The 15,386-nt window shown below is 44.1% G+C and overlaps 1 protein-coding gene across 2 annotated transcripts in view; it reads right to left on the bottom strand.

Annotated features, from left to right (window-relative positions):
* The window catches only part of CDH20 (cadherin 20), a 153,317-nt gene that overhangs the window by 30,540 nt on the left and 107,391 nt on the right, over positions 1-15,386 (bottom strand). For both annotated transcript variants that reach the window (XM_082234332.1, XM_082234331.1), the window contains exons 2-3: positions 14,681-15,057; positions 1,830-2,124 (exon numbers count right to left, since the gene is read on the bottom strand). In XM_082234332.1, the coding sequence (XP_082090458.1) occupies positions 1,830-2,124; positions 14,681-14,935 (550 nt within the window). In that variant the 5' untranslated portion in view covers positions 14,936-15,057. The remainder of the gene's footprint in view (positions 1-1,829; positions 2,125-14,680; positions 15,058-15,386) is intronic.

Genomic DNA, 15,386 nt, shown 5'->3' with positions numbered 1-15,386 from the left:
ATGCTACAAATACCATAGGGCATGATCTGGCCAATATTAAGCAGTTTTGAGTCTCACTAGTTAATGGCAGGGTTGGGCATGTTTTAATATGTTTCTTTTCAATTCAACAGGCCTTAAAATACTTAGCTGTGGCTGTGTGAAGTGGGAGTGTGTATCACTAGTGTATTTCTTAGCATACTTCCCCCCACATTTATCTTTGCAGTCCTGGGGATTAGATTGTTTAAAAAGATATTGTTATATATACAAAACAAGAAACTTGTCTGGTGTATAATAGAGCTATCACACATTCACCATTCCAAAGAACTTGTAGGTTTATATGGAGGGAAAAAAGCAAATGAAAAGATGGAAAAGAGAAATGACACATTGTAATAGAATTCAAGAGCAAATGCATATATGCTTGGACAATGTTATTGGGAACAGAAGGATGGTGAGAAAAGTAAGAACCGTTAATGAGGATCTATTAAATATATTTCAGATCTGGCTCTTTATATGATATGATATATTCAATGTGAACGATATTTGTGGCTAGGATTTGAATATTGTTTAATAAACTGCAAAGAGTCAGGAGGTTACATTTTGTGCTATACATGCTCCTGCAAAAAGACCAATGGATTTCTTATCTCATAAACCTTTCCAAGTTTAAGGTGCTTTAAAACCACCTTTGCCTTTCTCTGATCTATGGGCAGTCAAAGTCCTTTTTAGCTCCAGGTGTAAAACTGGCCAGTGCTCATGACTGATCTAATTTACACAGGCTGATGATGGGCCCCTGGGGACCACAGCACAGCTTGGAAATCGATGAAGCACAAGGCTTGTTGCCACAGGTCTTCATGGCTCTGTGCTTATGGCTCTTTCTTTGCTCTTTGTAGTGGGCATATGAATGACAGGTAGCAAGCAGCACACCTTGGTGTAGCAGCAGAGGACTCCCCTAGCACCGCTTTTACAGCCACAGTCTACTGCTGGCCTGCACAACTTCTGAGCTACACATGCATGGTGGCCCACTGATTGCCATCTGTTGGGTACTGTAGGATAAATATCTGGCTGTAGTCCTGTTGCTATTAAGGAAGTGCAAAAGGGGCAACTGGATGAAACGAAATCAAAACCGGTAAACAGTAAACTAGGGAGGGAGGAATTGACCCTGGCACAAGATGCTGCGAGAACAAAGGGGCTCAAATGAAATTTGGAGGTCTTTAAGCAGAGGCTTGACAACCATATGTCAGGAGTGCTCTGATGGTGTTTCCTGCTTGGCAGGGGGTTGGACTCGATGGCCCTTGTGGTCTCTTCCAACTCTATGATTCTATGATTCTATGAAATTTAATCCATGGGCCTTTCAGAGCAGCCTGCTCAGGAAGCTACCAATATGTGGGTGTTGGGCTGTGTTCACCTTGGTAGGGGACAAGCCTCAACTACAGAATCTGCTGGCAAACAGAGCAATTGTGCCAGAGCTTCTACCTCTGGAGTGGTTTTCCACTTCAGCAATAAACAGTACAAAGAAGCAAACTGCGCAGCCAATGGGAGGGAAGTTTCACGAGAAGTTTAAGGGTCATACATTTCCTGGTTTCTTCCCTAGACAGCTAGGAAAAACAGAATATAGGCTGAGGGGAAAACTAGACAGATCAAAGAAGGTTCCCTGCCACCTAGGAATCACTGTTTTATAACTATCCTACGCTCCACATAGGCTGAAATTAAAATCTAAACTGTAAACCCAGTTCCCGCCCTTCCTTTTGCAATCTTTCGGCTAGGGAGCTGGAATAAAGGCCAAATATTTCTTTAGCATACTAACTGGCTTGTTTTCTATATATTGAAAGCATGTTCTCAAAAGTTCCACTTACCTACTGGTGACATTTCTGGTACCGAAGCAACATATGGTCCATCCAGGAACTTGGGTTCATTGTCATTGATATCTTGGATTTTGATGATAAATTCAGATTCCGGCTCCATCGGCCTGCCAGTCAGTCTATCCAAGGCTTGAGCCCTCAGAGTATACTGGGATCTCTCTTCTCGGTCCAGCCTCTGAATGGCATGGATATCTCCAGTTGCGTCATCAATGGTGAACACAATGCCTGCTCCTTCTCCCGACAGTATGTATTTGATGGATCCATCTCCTCTGTCCATATCAGAATGCAACTGCAAAGAGTAACCATATGTAGTTGGAACTTAGCTCACAGTAAATGTGAAGAGCTATTTAATGCATTTGGTTCAGGGCATTTTAATTTTGTGGTAGAGAAAGGCAAACAACTTCCGATTACCATCCCCACCACCAACTATCACCATCATCATTAGTGCGCCATGTGTTTTAGTTGAACAAGCTGCTTCTTCCTGCCTTGGTTCTGTGGGACAAAGTAAACAGGTTGCAGTCTTGGGGTTTAGTTGAGGCAAAACTCACTAGGAAGAGTAAGCAGGTTTGACGAAGGTCTGTCATTCACTTCTATGGGGTGAAATGAAGCACTGCACTTAGGAACAACTTTGTGGTTGGGGCAAAACATGCCCAATACCCTTGTCAGTGTTATGTGTGTCAAAGAGTGAGCTGGCAGTAAATCACACCGATCAAAGTTAGAGTTAACTCTTTATTAGCAAAAACACAGTCTTCACAGACTAGGCTGAGTGTCAGGCTTAATGAACACAACAGCCCATCCCTGGTAGGCTTTACCCCATGAATCAGTTGCTGAGACTGAAACTCCCCATCCCAGCACCGCCATTTAAGTCCCCCCCCCTCTCCATAACTTTTTCCAAGCAATTGGAGACTGCAACTGCATGAAGGCCTCTTCTGGTTCTGGGAGACAGAGGATGGGAGCTTTCATAACAGGAGGGGGAGACATCTGTGACTCTCAACCAGCCTGACTAATCTCTTCCACTTGCCCTCCTTCCTTCCTCATCTCCTGCTTCAGCTTCTTCCTCTGATTCTAGACTTCTCTCCGCCACAAATAGAGGACAGCCCTCTGCAAAGTAGGGCATATAGCCACTCTAAAAAGGACTGTGACTCTACATCCCACCCACCCCACTCCATTTCCCCATGCCACAAAACTTGAAAGGCCCTTAGCTAGTGAACCCTCATACTACAAAACACATTTTAATGTCTAGGAAAGAAATAAGACCGCTGGTTGGCCTGCATTTTTCATACAAAAAGCAACTGCTTCTTTGCATATTTCATGATGGCCCCACACCCCAAATTAATATTTCATTATTAACCTAAGATTAAATTAAAGCAGGAAAGGAGCCTTATGGCAGTGAATTGATTTCATAGAGATTCATGGTGATTGCAGGAGGAAAAAAGACACAGCTGAACTATTAGGAAATGAAAAAGTTGTAACACAGCTACTGTAAAAGAATAGGGCAAGGTAAGCAGCTTGGAACATCTGAATCATACACTCTAGCACAGCTGGTGCAGACGATAATGCACCCTAGAATATTAGAGGGAATTAGCGAATTAACACACTGCATGGCGGCTAATTAGTTCTGAGTAGGCATTGATAATTTGGGAAGCAACAGAACATAGACAAGCAAAAAGCAGTATCAATTATCTTTTACAAAAGGCAAGAAGAATGATTCAATTAGTTACAAGTCTGCTAAACACCTTTGCCTTGTGAAATAATTGAAAAATATTGAGGGCAAAATCACCCGAGGCTCAATCAAATGGCTTATGGGACCGCAACTGGCAACAGTAAGAAAAAGCTTGGGAAGATTCCTTGCCTACCAAAACCTGCCTGCTTCTTTTGTTTAACCTCCTGTATGGGAATAGGGAGGGACGCGGGTGGCGCTGTGGGCTAAAGCCTCAGCGCCTAGGGCTTGCTGATCGAAAGGTCGGCGGTTCGAATCCCCGCGGCGGGGTGCGCTCCCGCTGCTCGGTCCCAGCGCCTGCCCACCTAGCAGTTCGAAAGCACCCCCGGGGGCAAGTAGATAAATAGGTACCGCTTACCAGCGGGAAGGTAAACGGCGTTCCGTGTGCGGCTCTGGCTCGCCAGAGCAGCGTTGTCACGCTGGCCACGTGACCCGGAAGTGTCTTCGGACAGCGCTGGCCCCCGGCCAATAGATGTGAGATGGGCGCACAAACCCCAGAGTCTGTCAAGACTGGCCCGTTCGGGCAGGGGTACCTTTACCTTTACCTTTTATGGGAATAGGAAGAAAATAGCCAGGAAACTAGTTGAGCAGGAAAGTCTCACACCCCAATACTTACGGTGTGGACTCAGATGTAAATTCTACCAAGGTCTATGGGAGTTGTGTTTTTCAAAGATTGCAGCAGCTACAACAAAACGCCAATAACCACTTACAGCACTTCAGTGCTTCAATGCAACATTTGTCCTTCCTGGAAAAGATTTGGACAATGCGTAATGGAAATGTTAGAATACTGAATTAGGATAAGAGAAACCCAGTTTCCAATGCCTGCTCAGCCATGTTGTTTTGCTGATTGACCGTGGGCCATTCACTGTCAGCCTAAGCTACTTCAGAAGGTGATTCTGACGGTTAAATGAAGAGAGAGGAAAGCCAGGAAGCCCTTTTGAGGAAAATCACAATATAAAATGCAATTATTGTGGGTGGAGCATACCCCGGTGGGAGTGATTTGGGAAAACACACACCGTTGGCTACTCCTACATGGCCTTGTGTCTTCTGATGCAGTGGCTCAGAAAAGGTGTCAAGCACATCCGTATCCCACCCTTTCTCGAAAGAGCTTGGAACAAAGGAGTTATTCAATCGTTTTTATTATCGCAACAAAGTAGATTAACCCACACTCTGTGAACCACATGCTCCAGTGGCTCCCATGTCATTAAGGCAGCATCAGCAGGGGCCCTGACAGTGAAATCAGGGGACCATTCAAGCATGATGATCGCTTAAGAACAGACATGAAGGCAGCCTCCTGACACTCAGTGAGCCAACTGTTGCCATGCTAGGAAATGTCAGGAAGCCAGAGATACGGTAATGCTCATCAAGCTGTTTGGTTGGAGGCTGCAAATGTCCGGCTCTCTGTGTTCTTAGAACTGTTGCGTTCGGTCAGGTTTTTAGCGACAGGTTCCGACATTATCTCATTGCTTTAGGAGAGTTGCCGGCTTCAGCACAGTTCTTTTCCACGATGCTTTGGTAGGCTTGAAGTCACCTAGGGGGAATTGATGACATAGCTGCTTCCTATGCCAGCATTGCCTCACCTCCTGGAAAGTGCAGTTTCTCTTTTAGTAGCACACAGCAGCAGAAGCTGTGAGATCTGAATATCAGTAAAACACATCACTTGGGAAGACAGGAGAACTAATGCTAGCGTACTAGAAGAAGCAAAGATCACCAGTGTCGAAGCAATGATTCTTCAGCATCAACTTTGTTGGACTGGTCATGTTGTTCAGATGCCTGATTATCGTCTTCCAAAGCAACTACTCTATTCCGAACTTAAAAATGGAAAGCGTAATGTTGGTGGTCAACAAAAGAGGCTCAAAGACTCTCTCAAGGCAAATCTAAAAAAATGTAGTACAAACACTGACAACTGGGAAACACTGGCCTGTGAGCGCTCCAATTGGAGAACAGCCTTTCATAAAGGTGTCATGGGTTTGAAGACGCTCAAACTCAGGACGAAAGGGAGACGCTTGGCAAACCCTCACCAAGATCAACTCCTGCCCATAGACCTATGTTCCCACTGTGGAAGGACATGTGGATCCAGAATTGGCCTCCACCGTCACTTACGGACTCACTTTTGAAAACCGTGTTTATGGAAGACAATCTTACTTGGCTACAAGTGATCGCCAAAGAAGAAAAGAAGGCTTGTGAGTGGATGCTAGTCTGGACCAACCCTCAGGGCTACGTTGCAGAGTCTCATGGATGCATGTGAGCCATTTGATGGAGTTCTACAAATGCACAGAAATTTTCCATAACTGAGGAAGTCATGCTCATGTACAATGGAAGTGCTTCACTGAAGAACAACCTAAAAGAGTAAAATGGCTGGTATAAAATGTGATTCAGACAGTCCCACCTCCCAGTCTCAGCAGAAAAGCAAACATAGATTTGTGTGGCCTGTCTAAAAGAAATAACTAACCTGCAGCAGAAATCTCCCTTCCCAACCAGGATGTGGTTCCCTTCAACAAGTAGGAGCTTGTTGGGAATTTTAATTTTGCCTGGTTAGCTGCTATGCTGAGTGGCTGTCCAGTTGTTCATAAATACATATTATAGCACACCTGATGAGGTTCTGCTGACCCCTGCTGCATCCAGGTCTTAGGGCAGGCCTATTGCAAGGTACCTTCACACAGTAAGTACTATTCCCCAAACCCATGGGATATTACAAGCTTGTTAGGCCTACTGCCAGTGCCCATTATTTTAGCTAGGATGCCTCTTAAAAACCTACTATGTATTGGAAAACAAACAAATGAACAACTCCACTATCTGAGTGGTATTATAGGATCCAGAATAGCTGTAATCTATAAATTAACATGTGCAAATTGAATTTAAATTCATTAGGAAATTGGTCTCTAGTGTCCACCAGTCTAATCAATCTTGATAGTGGACATTTGAGCTGATATTAAGGCCTGGGAAAGTTCATTTGGGTTGCTAGTTTGATTGTCTAGAAGCTGGCACCAGTCCAATTTGTGTGTGGAAGTATGCTGGAAGTAAAGGCAGAATGGATGCTCAGTCCTTTGCATCTCATCTAATAATAAGCTACCATATGACAGCTTTCTACGTATTCTTAGAAGAGCACACTGCCCAGAATACATGAAATATAGATAAGGAAGTGAGAGGTAAATCCATACCAGTTGTACATTATGGAAACACAGCATACCAAAGAGATGTTGAAAAACACACACCAAGCAATGTGAAAGAAAAGAATTTTGTACAGTCTTATTTCTATAGTGCTAGAATAGAATAGTGCTAAAAGTGTTGGATAATTTTCCTGATTCAAAAAACAATAATGGACTGCACCACGCCTCTTTTCTGATCAGCCTGTTCTGTGTCAGTGGGGCTTTAATGAATGCAAGAGGTGAATGCAAAGTTTCACCAAGCAGAAGGCCTGACCTTATGACTCAGTGAATCTTTGGGGAATGTTGTTCTTCCTAACCTGTCAACGTCCTGATTTTGGCCTACATAAAACCTGCTCCTGCTTTTATTGAATTCAGAAGATGTTGTGTAGGTCACAGTCTGAATCAGCAATACTGCAGCTGTGATTGAGGAAACATATTAGAAAACTCCATATATTTCTGTTTAGCTAAGGAATCTGTTCTAAGCTCATTGCCACTGCAATGAATGGATCAAGACGACTAAAATGTCGAAATAAGAAAGGAGAATCAGCATTTTGCTCTCAGGGTTGCAGCGTAATATGAGGTCTGTGTTCCAAACAAGAAAGTTTGGTTGAGTTCAGGAAGAATGAGAGTAGGTGCTTTAAAAAACACCACCACCTTTGGCTTGCACATTTCCTTACCAGATATCCTGCATATATGAAAATCGAAGGAGGATTAGGAAGTTGCCTTATACTGTGTCAGATCATTGATCTGTGTTAACTCAACTAGCAACAGCATTCCAAGGTTTCAGACAGAGATGAAATATTAAACTAAGAATCTTCTGTGTACAGTATCTGTGCTTTACCATCAAGCTACGGTACTTCTCTTTCTACCATGCTTCATGTTTGCTGTTGTATGAATTTAATCTGCAAATGGAACCACTGAGCGTTGTGTTTGGCCATCAGTAAGTGCACAGCTTTGTTCATGGGGGAGAAAAACAACGGATATATTCAGAACTATAAGTTCAGCCAAGCAGAACTGGCTCTAAAGTTCAAATCTTAATCATGAACATCTGGGCTACAGTATCAAGTAAAAAAGAGGAGCAGGTGCAAGGCACAGATGGAGATCTGTATTCCATTCCTAGATTTAGATTTGCCATCCTCTTCCATAACAGAATTGGTGGCAACTTTGGACCTGACAGCGAGGAAAATGGCTGTCCCCAAACCACCCCCATGTTTTTATGATGATGTCTTATGTTTATGTTAATCACTCCTCTCTACCTTCTATGAAAATAGGGGAGGGAAACATTGACTGCAATGATGTCACATCATGCATCTTTTGAACCAAGCATTACCAGCATGATGTGGGTTGGTGGCAGCAGTGGCGTAGCGTGGGTTGTCAGCACCCGGGGCAAGGCAAGTAATTTGCGCCCCCTAACCCGTGGATTTGCACCCCCTAACCCTAACCCCCAGATGTTGCGCCCGGTGCAGCCAGCCCCCCTGCACCCCCACGCTACACCACTGGGTGGCAGCAACCGTGAATTACAATGCCAAGTGGGAAGCAGTCTACATCCGAAAACTAGATCCTAGAGCTTACAAAAGGGAAAGGCCACCATGTCTTGCTAAGGAGTGCTGTATCATTGCTGTTGGAGACAAAATAGTAGATTAGATGGGCTCAATTCTCATTCATCAAGGCAATTATTATATTAAGGAATATTTTGATAAAATGAAACCAGGGCCATCTTAAGCATATCCGGCGCCGTGGTGCGAAGATCCCTCCTGCGTCCCCCCCCCTTTCCAGAATTGCTGGCTTTTTTTAGGGAGGACAGCACTGCCGGCAACGCGCCCAGCTTTGCGGGGCTGGAGGAGACGGGCAGCGGCTGGAAGACGGCTCCTCCGGTGGGGAAGAGGCAGAGGCTGGCTGCTTTGTGCCATGGTGGCCATGGCAGGTGGAGGCTCCGGGTGCGGTGCTGCTTTGGTGTGGCACGGCGGAGGCGGGCGAGGGCGGCGAGCTGATGCCGGGAGGCATTGCGTCCAGCCTCCACCTCTTCCCCAGTGCTCTCCAGAACTTGGCGCCCTGGTGCCCTGCGCCACTAGGCTCTATGGGTAAGACGCCCTGAATGAAACTCAAGGGAGAAATGTGCAAGCTTTGTCTTTCTCCCTGTCTTTCTCACCTTCAGTTGTAACTATCAAGTATGCTCCTGTGCCCTTGGAAGTGCCATAAACATGACTATGGGGATGGGAGAATGGCATTATTATTAACAGAGATGAGACAGGACTGGTTTTTTCCAAGTGCCTAAATACACTACCCTACATCCTGGTCCACTAAAACTACTGCAAAACATATTACAAAGGGTGCTGGAAATTACAGCCAGGGAGAGCTGTGCTCACAGTTGTTTATCTCCTCATTGCAAATTCATCCCATTTTGAACCAGCAAACTAAACTGCAGTAAATTAGCCAGCGGCATAGACGCAGGTTGTGAATCTGTGGTGCTATATAGCCACACAAGATACATTAGAATACAAACTGCCCTGTGTGTAGGATACAGTGCCTTACAATTAGCGATGACTTTGCAGTGTGGAACTGGAGAGCTTGCAATGGTGAACTTGTGAATTTGTCCCTGTACTAATTAAGCTCAAACTTCAAGAAAGTTCAGGCTTGGCTCCCAATAAGCGCACGCTGTTGCCATAACTCCCTCACATCACAGCTATCTGTTCTCTTTGCCACAAATGTGGCAGGCATCACCTGAAGTGACCGGGAGAGCTTCATTACTTCCTGTCATCTGAAACTGAAATTGCAGCATCCTTGGGCCATGAATTCATGGTCCATTTTCCAGGGTGCTTCAGAATTTAGAAAGGGCACCAAGGCACCCTGGAACCTGCATGTCCCAGCAATTTTTCTTGGTACCATTTTCCCTCTTCTCCCCTCTTGCCCAAACTGTTGTTTAAAATGATTGACTGTGGAAACCCACATGACTTCATGAGTATTTATGACAGTATCATGTCAGATTTAACTTCATGGTATTACTGACAAAATTTTATGTGTCACCACTACAGCCAGCATCATTGTGGGTAAATTGAGGCCAAAGGCTGAGAGGCAAAGGAGACGAAGGCAATGAAGGACACTGAACAGCAGCACTGAAACAAAAAGAAAGTGTTTTATCAAAAAGTGGATGTGCTTTTTGAGTATGATATATGATAAGCAGCTTTGTATCAACTGTATTTTAGAAGTACCGAAGCTTTTAGGGTTAATTTCTTTAGTGCTGAATGAAAATGCTGGCAAAATAAAAAATTGGATGAGCTTCTTTACCAGTATTAGCAAATGCTCTTTATTTGCATGCACAAGTATTGCTACAAAATGGCAAGAAAAGCTATGTTTGCAAAAAATAAATTCATGCATGCTTATCTACAAAATTGCTTGTTAGAGCAATTCTGATTCCATAGTAGAGTCCATCTGTGAATTTTTTAAAAGTCAGTATGACACCCGCCCACCCCAGAAAATACTTGAACTTTACATATATAGTAGTTTAGAAGGTTTAGATGCTGCATCTTAATAACTAAAGCAAATAGACACTGCTGATCTGCCCCAGAACAGAATTTAAAATCAATGAGACCACTTGGGAAGTAATCTGAGGAGAGCATACGATGCATTAAGAAATATGATCAGATTTGCCTTCTTGTACTGAGAAACTTTAAAAGCACTGTATGTTCATTTTAACCAAGCCAGCCATTGACACTACTGAATGCATCCAGATAAATTAAGAGTTTTGCAAGTTCAGAGAGGGCTCTTTCTCCTGCCACCTGAATTACTTTTAATTGGAGTCACTAAGGTTGGGACTTGGGATTGATGTGTAAGTATGAAGCCACTGTACTGAGTGAGGCCATCAGCTCATCTATCCCCCCCCCCAGCCATGCAACCTGAAATCCTTGTAAGTGGAGGAGCCAAGATTGAAACTGGGGTCTTATGTAATGTCATTGAGCTATGACAACTCCAATATATTATGCATGCAAAGCATATCACTGAGGAACTCTGGGAGTTCTCATAGGGTGCATAGAGTTCTCTCTCTCATGTACAAAGACACACAGTTCTCCGGGTGGAGAACAAGAAAAGCATTCTGGTATATCCTCACATAACTTCACTAAATATAATTTTTCTTTGGGGGCGGCACCAGTAAAGGATGGCTTCCAGTCTGAATTATTTTGCAGGCTCCAAAAAAACAATTCCACATAGGCAAATCCCACTTGGCTTTCCCAGACCCAAGCCCATGCTTAAAGTAGCTCTTTGTATCTCATCTCTTGCATACTGATAGTATATAAATAGAGAAACTATCATTTTAGTTCATATTCTGATCCCAGGATGTGCAGATAATAAGAGTGCAATGTTTATTAGATTATTGTTCTGGCAAACGTCAAACAAGAATGGACAACAAATGATGTAGGTTCTAGGACAATAGTTGTTATAAGAATAGAATGATGGGAAAAAGTAATTAAGCATGCCAGTGCTCTATGAGACAAGAATGGAGGCTGGTAGACTTTGATGTCAAGAAGGTACAAATGGAAGCTGTCTGGCAAAAAAACCACACCCAAATGCATACCCTTTGACCAAAATGTCTTCTAAGTAATATAGGAAACACAGCTAAGTGTGTTTTCTCCAGGTCTCAAACAAAGTTAAGGTGGAAAATTATTCTCAACTTTGCATGTAGCCAAGAAAAGCAATATTGTAAGTGATGTAACTGACTTTACTTTTACTGTCATAAGAATGCAGACATTCATGAAAGACAAAGGCAGACTAGTGATTCAGGCTATCATATATTGTGTTTATTTTTTGCTGCCTGCTAGCCATTTGAGAATTCTCCCCACTGCCTGTTTTTATATAATGTGCCACTGAAATTACATTTTGAGTGTGTTTATACTGCTGTTCTAAGTCGGAACTTAATCCACGACACCCAAACTCAAGCCAACTTGAATCAAAAGAGCCATCGCAGATGGAAAACAAGAACAAAAAGGTGAAAGCTTGAGTTATAGGCATAAAGAAGTCACTCTGAGGAGACGCTTCACTGCCAAAAGCCCTTTTCAGGCATTACAAGTTTCTTACCTGGAGAAATTCATGCTGTACCTGTTAGAAAAGTCACTTAAATAATGCAGACTCCAGAGAGAAAAGCCCTGATAACACCAAGGAAAACTGAACAAAAACAGTGTACAATTGAAAAAGAAATGAACGGAGAGGTTTTTACTTTCTTACATTAGGCCTTGAACATTCAACCAAAAATACAGGGGCAAAGTTCCCTCAGAACTACACAGCCAATCAGGATATTTACCTTGGTGAATATCATGTGGCCCTGCTTGGCTGCTAAGCCACACCTGCAACAGTCCCCCTCTTGGCTAGTTGACTTCAGCATTAACCAAATTAACCATTCAACCACAGAATGAGCTTCTCTTCTGCATCTCCAACAGTACCTACCTACTGAATCCATGGGCAGGGAGCTATTCAGCAAGTGCAATGTCAGGGGGTGGGGCTCTTTGGGGGGGCACTCTCTTCTCCTGTTCTGCTCCATGTGGAAGCTATTCATGCCTGCATGCTCTGTAACATCTAGGGCAGGCACGTTCAACTTCCAAGAGACTGCGATCTACTTCTGCTATAAAATAAACTGGCAGTGATCTACCCGTTGGATTGACCAGAGTTGTTGAGTTTTTTTGGGGGGGAGGCTTCACCAAAGATGTTGAGCTTTTCTTGGGGGGAGGATGAGCCAAAGTTGGAGAGGAGGATCCCGCACTTGACCATGATCGACCACAGACACATCACGATTGACCGGTTGGACGTAATAATAATATAATAATTATTTATTATTTATAGCCTGCCCATCTGGCTGGGTTTCCCCAGCCACTCTGGGTGGCTTCCAACCGAATATTAAAAATACAATTCAGCATTAACTGTATAATTACAGTAAAAACACAATACAGCATAACATCCCTGATCTAGGACAACTTGCCCAAATTGGGATGTCAATACGTTATGAGTTTCCCTACTTCTGCTGTCCATGGTTGCCTGCCCCTGCTAAAAGGCAGGGAAATGCAAACTGCAGTGACATGAGGATAGTGGTGAGTTATCCCACGATATGTTGTCTTCTGTTGCAACTGCACATTTAATATAACATGCCCACTTGTACCGTTGCAACTTCTTTTTCCCACCCTGCCTCTCTCTCCTAAACCAATCCCTTCCGTATCAATATAACCTGCCTATGTTCTGAACCCGGAGCTCTTCCTATAAAGACTGCCAGAGAGTTTCTAAGGGTGACATCAATTACACCAGGTAATTGTTAGTGCTGATCTTTTGGAAAAAGGCAAATCATCGATAGCCTTTCAAAACAGACATTATTCACAGCTCAAGGTGACACCCGTCGGAAGCTCTTAGGAACTGAAATAAATTAGGTGTCCACCAATACACCGCCTGAAGGAGAACAGCCTGGAAAACCTGTGTGGTGCCAAATCTCCTCTTCTTCCAAATTCCACCTCAAAAACCACCTCTTGGGTGGAGACTTTGGCTTAGCCTCTTAGTCCTACCCCAGAGCCAAAGCTAAGTGCATTTGTGCATAGCCATCCTTTTACCTTCGTCGGTTCCAGCAATCAAAATTTAGATTGGAAGATCCTCAGGAGAAAGTGTGTGTGTGTGTCCTATTATATATTTGCCTAAGGCAGCAGTTTGGCACTGCAGACTACAGCTGCACCATCACAGCAGCAATGGAGGGCTGCAGTGGCAGGCGGCCCAGGCAAGCCACAGGGCAGCTCCTCAGCAAACATCCTGCTCTGCCACTGCCGGCGCCGCTGCCCACCTCGCCAATGACAGTGTTTCAGCCTCAGCAGAAGGGGGAATGTGGAGGGAGAGCTGCCTTGGCCTGTTGCAACTGTCTCACCTGGGCTGCTGTCTGCCACCCATCTCTTTAGACCTCATTTGTAGGTCTAAAGGAAGTGGTGTGGGTGGGTTTGTTTGTTTGTTTTTTGGCAAAATGGGAGCAGGTGGGAGACTTGGCAAGATCTACATGATCTTGGAGGCTGAGGAGGTCTAGGGGGCACTTGAAATGTTGGGGAGGTAGGCGGAGTTCACACTCCTTTGTACCCCTGACATCAAAGGTGGAAAGGAAAAGCGGGGGGAGGGTCGCCAAAGGTTGTAAGGGCAGGCTATACAACCCTTACCGTTTTCAACCTCCGATGGGAGTTGGGCAGGGCAATGAGACAATGATGTGATGTGATTGACATGTGGGTTGTTCTGCCCGCCTGTCAAAGTTGGCTCATAGGGTATGAAACAAAAATGTTCCCCATCCCTGGTCCAACGGCATAGTGGTGTGGGATTTGATGAGAGTTGGGTGGCTGCTAGCAGGTGAGGCTGTAGGTAAGGCTCCTGAGCATCATGTCTCCGTGACTTCCCACACTGTGGAATGGAAACATACACCATCATGTGATAGACAACAATCTCATGACTGAAAACATGGAGCAGGAATCTTAACAGGCACAGCCCTGTGTGTGTGTGTGTGTGTGTGTGTGTGTGTGTGTGTATCTATATACGTATATATCTGAAAGGAAGCAGGGATAATACCTGAAGGAGCATTTCTACACTCAACATTTAGCCTAGACACTGAGGTCCTGCTCCGAGGGCCTTCTGGTGGTTCCTTCACTGTGAAAAGTGAAGGTATAGGGAACCAGGCACAGAGCCTCCTCGGTAGTGGCACCCACCCTGTGGAACACCATCCCATCAGATGTCAATGAGATGACACCTTTAGGAGACATTTGAAGGCAAGTATAGGGAAGTCTTTTAACGTGCAATGTTTTATTATGTTTTTATATATGTTGGAAGTTTCCCAGAGTGGCTGGGGCAACCCTGTCAGATGCGTGGGGTGCAACTACTACTAATAATAGTGATGGTGATATAATAATAATAATAATAATAATAATAATAATAATGTACTACATACATAGTGACACCTTGATCCCCCCCATGCCACTTACCTTTCCCACATACAAAGGATCCGTTCCAGTGTATTCTTCCAAAACGAAGAATTGGTTCCACACCCAGCTCCTCTTCATTCGCAGATGCAGAAGCAAGTTGTCCGAGAGGCTGCCTTCTTGGCCTTTGCTGGGTGGCCTGCTGCTCCCAGATAACACAGCTGTAATGAGGTTCATCATTAAGCAACAACTTAAAGATATACTGAGTCCGAGCCACTTCCTCGCTCTGTCCATTTTACACGAAGTCCACGTTGCCATACCAGGACTGTTTCCAAAAGTTGGAGCTGGGTCCTTTAAAGCATCCAACAGAAAGGCCTCTGAAACTCCCAAGCGCAGTCTTTCAGTGCTATGAAGCCAGCCACGTTAAGGACAGTAGTTTCCTGTGAAGTAAGAAAACAAACACCAATCCTACTGTTCAAGTTTCCATCAAGGAGTTTTGAGAGCATAGTTTCTTTCTTTTTTTAAAGAAAAAAAGGGTGGGGGTGGAGAAAGAAATATGTTTCATGCAGTATTTAATCCCTCTCATAAAACTGTGATAACAAGTTAATCCTCTTCCAAAAAAAGAAGGCTCTTTGCTTATAGCATGCATACTACACTCCCAAATGAAGGTAATGTTTGATTAGCTAGAAAAGAAGACTCTGGCGGTAAGCTAAGGTAGGTGTCAGATCTCACTATATAATTGATTGGCTTGAGTGAACAGAACATTTTT

This window comes from Podarcis vaucheri (assembly GCF_965113315.1).
Source record: "Podarcis vaucheri genome assembly, chromosome: 8".
Lineage (NCBI taxonomy): Eukaryota > Metazoa > Chordata > Lepidosauria > Squamata > Lacertidae > Podarcis > Podarcis vaucheri.
The sequence above is the reverse complement of the archived record's forward strand: the minus strand, read 5'-3'. Positions and strand labels throughout refer to the sequence as shown.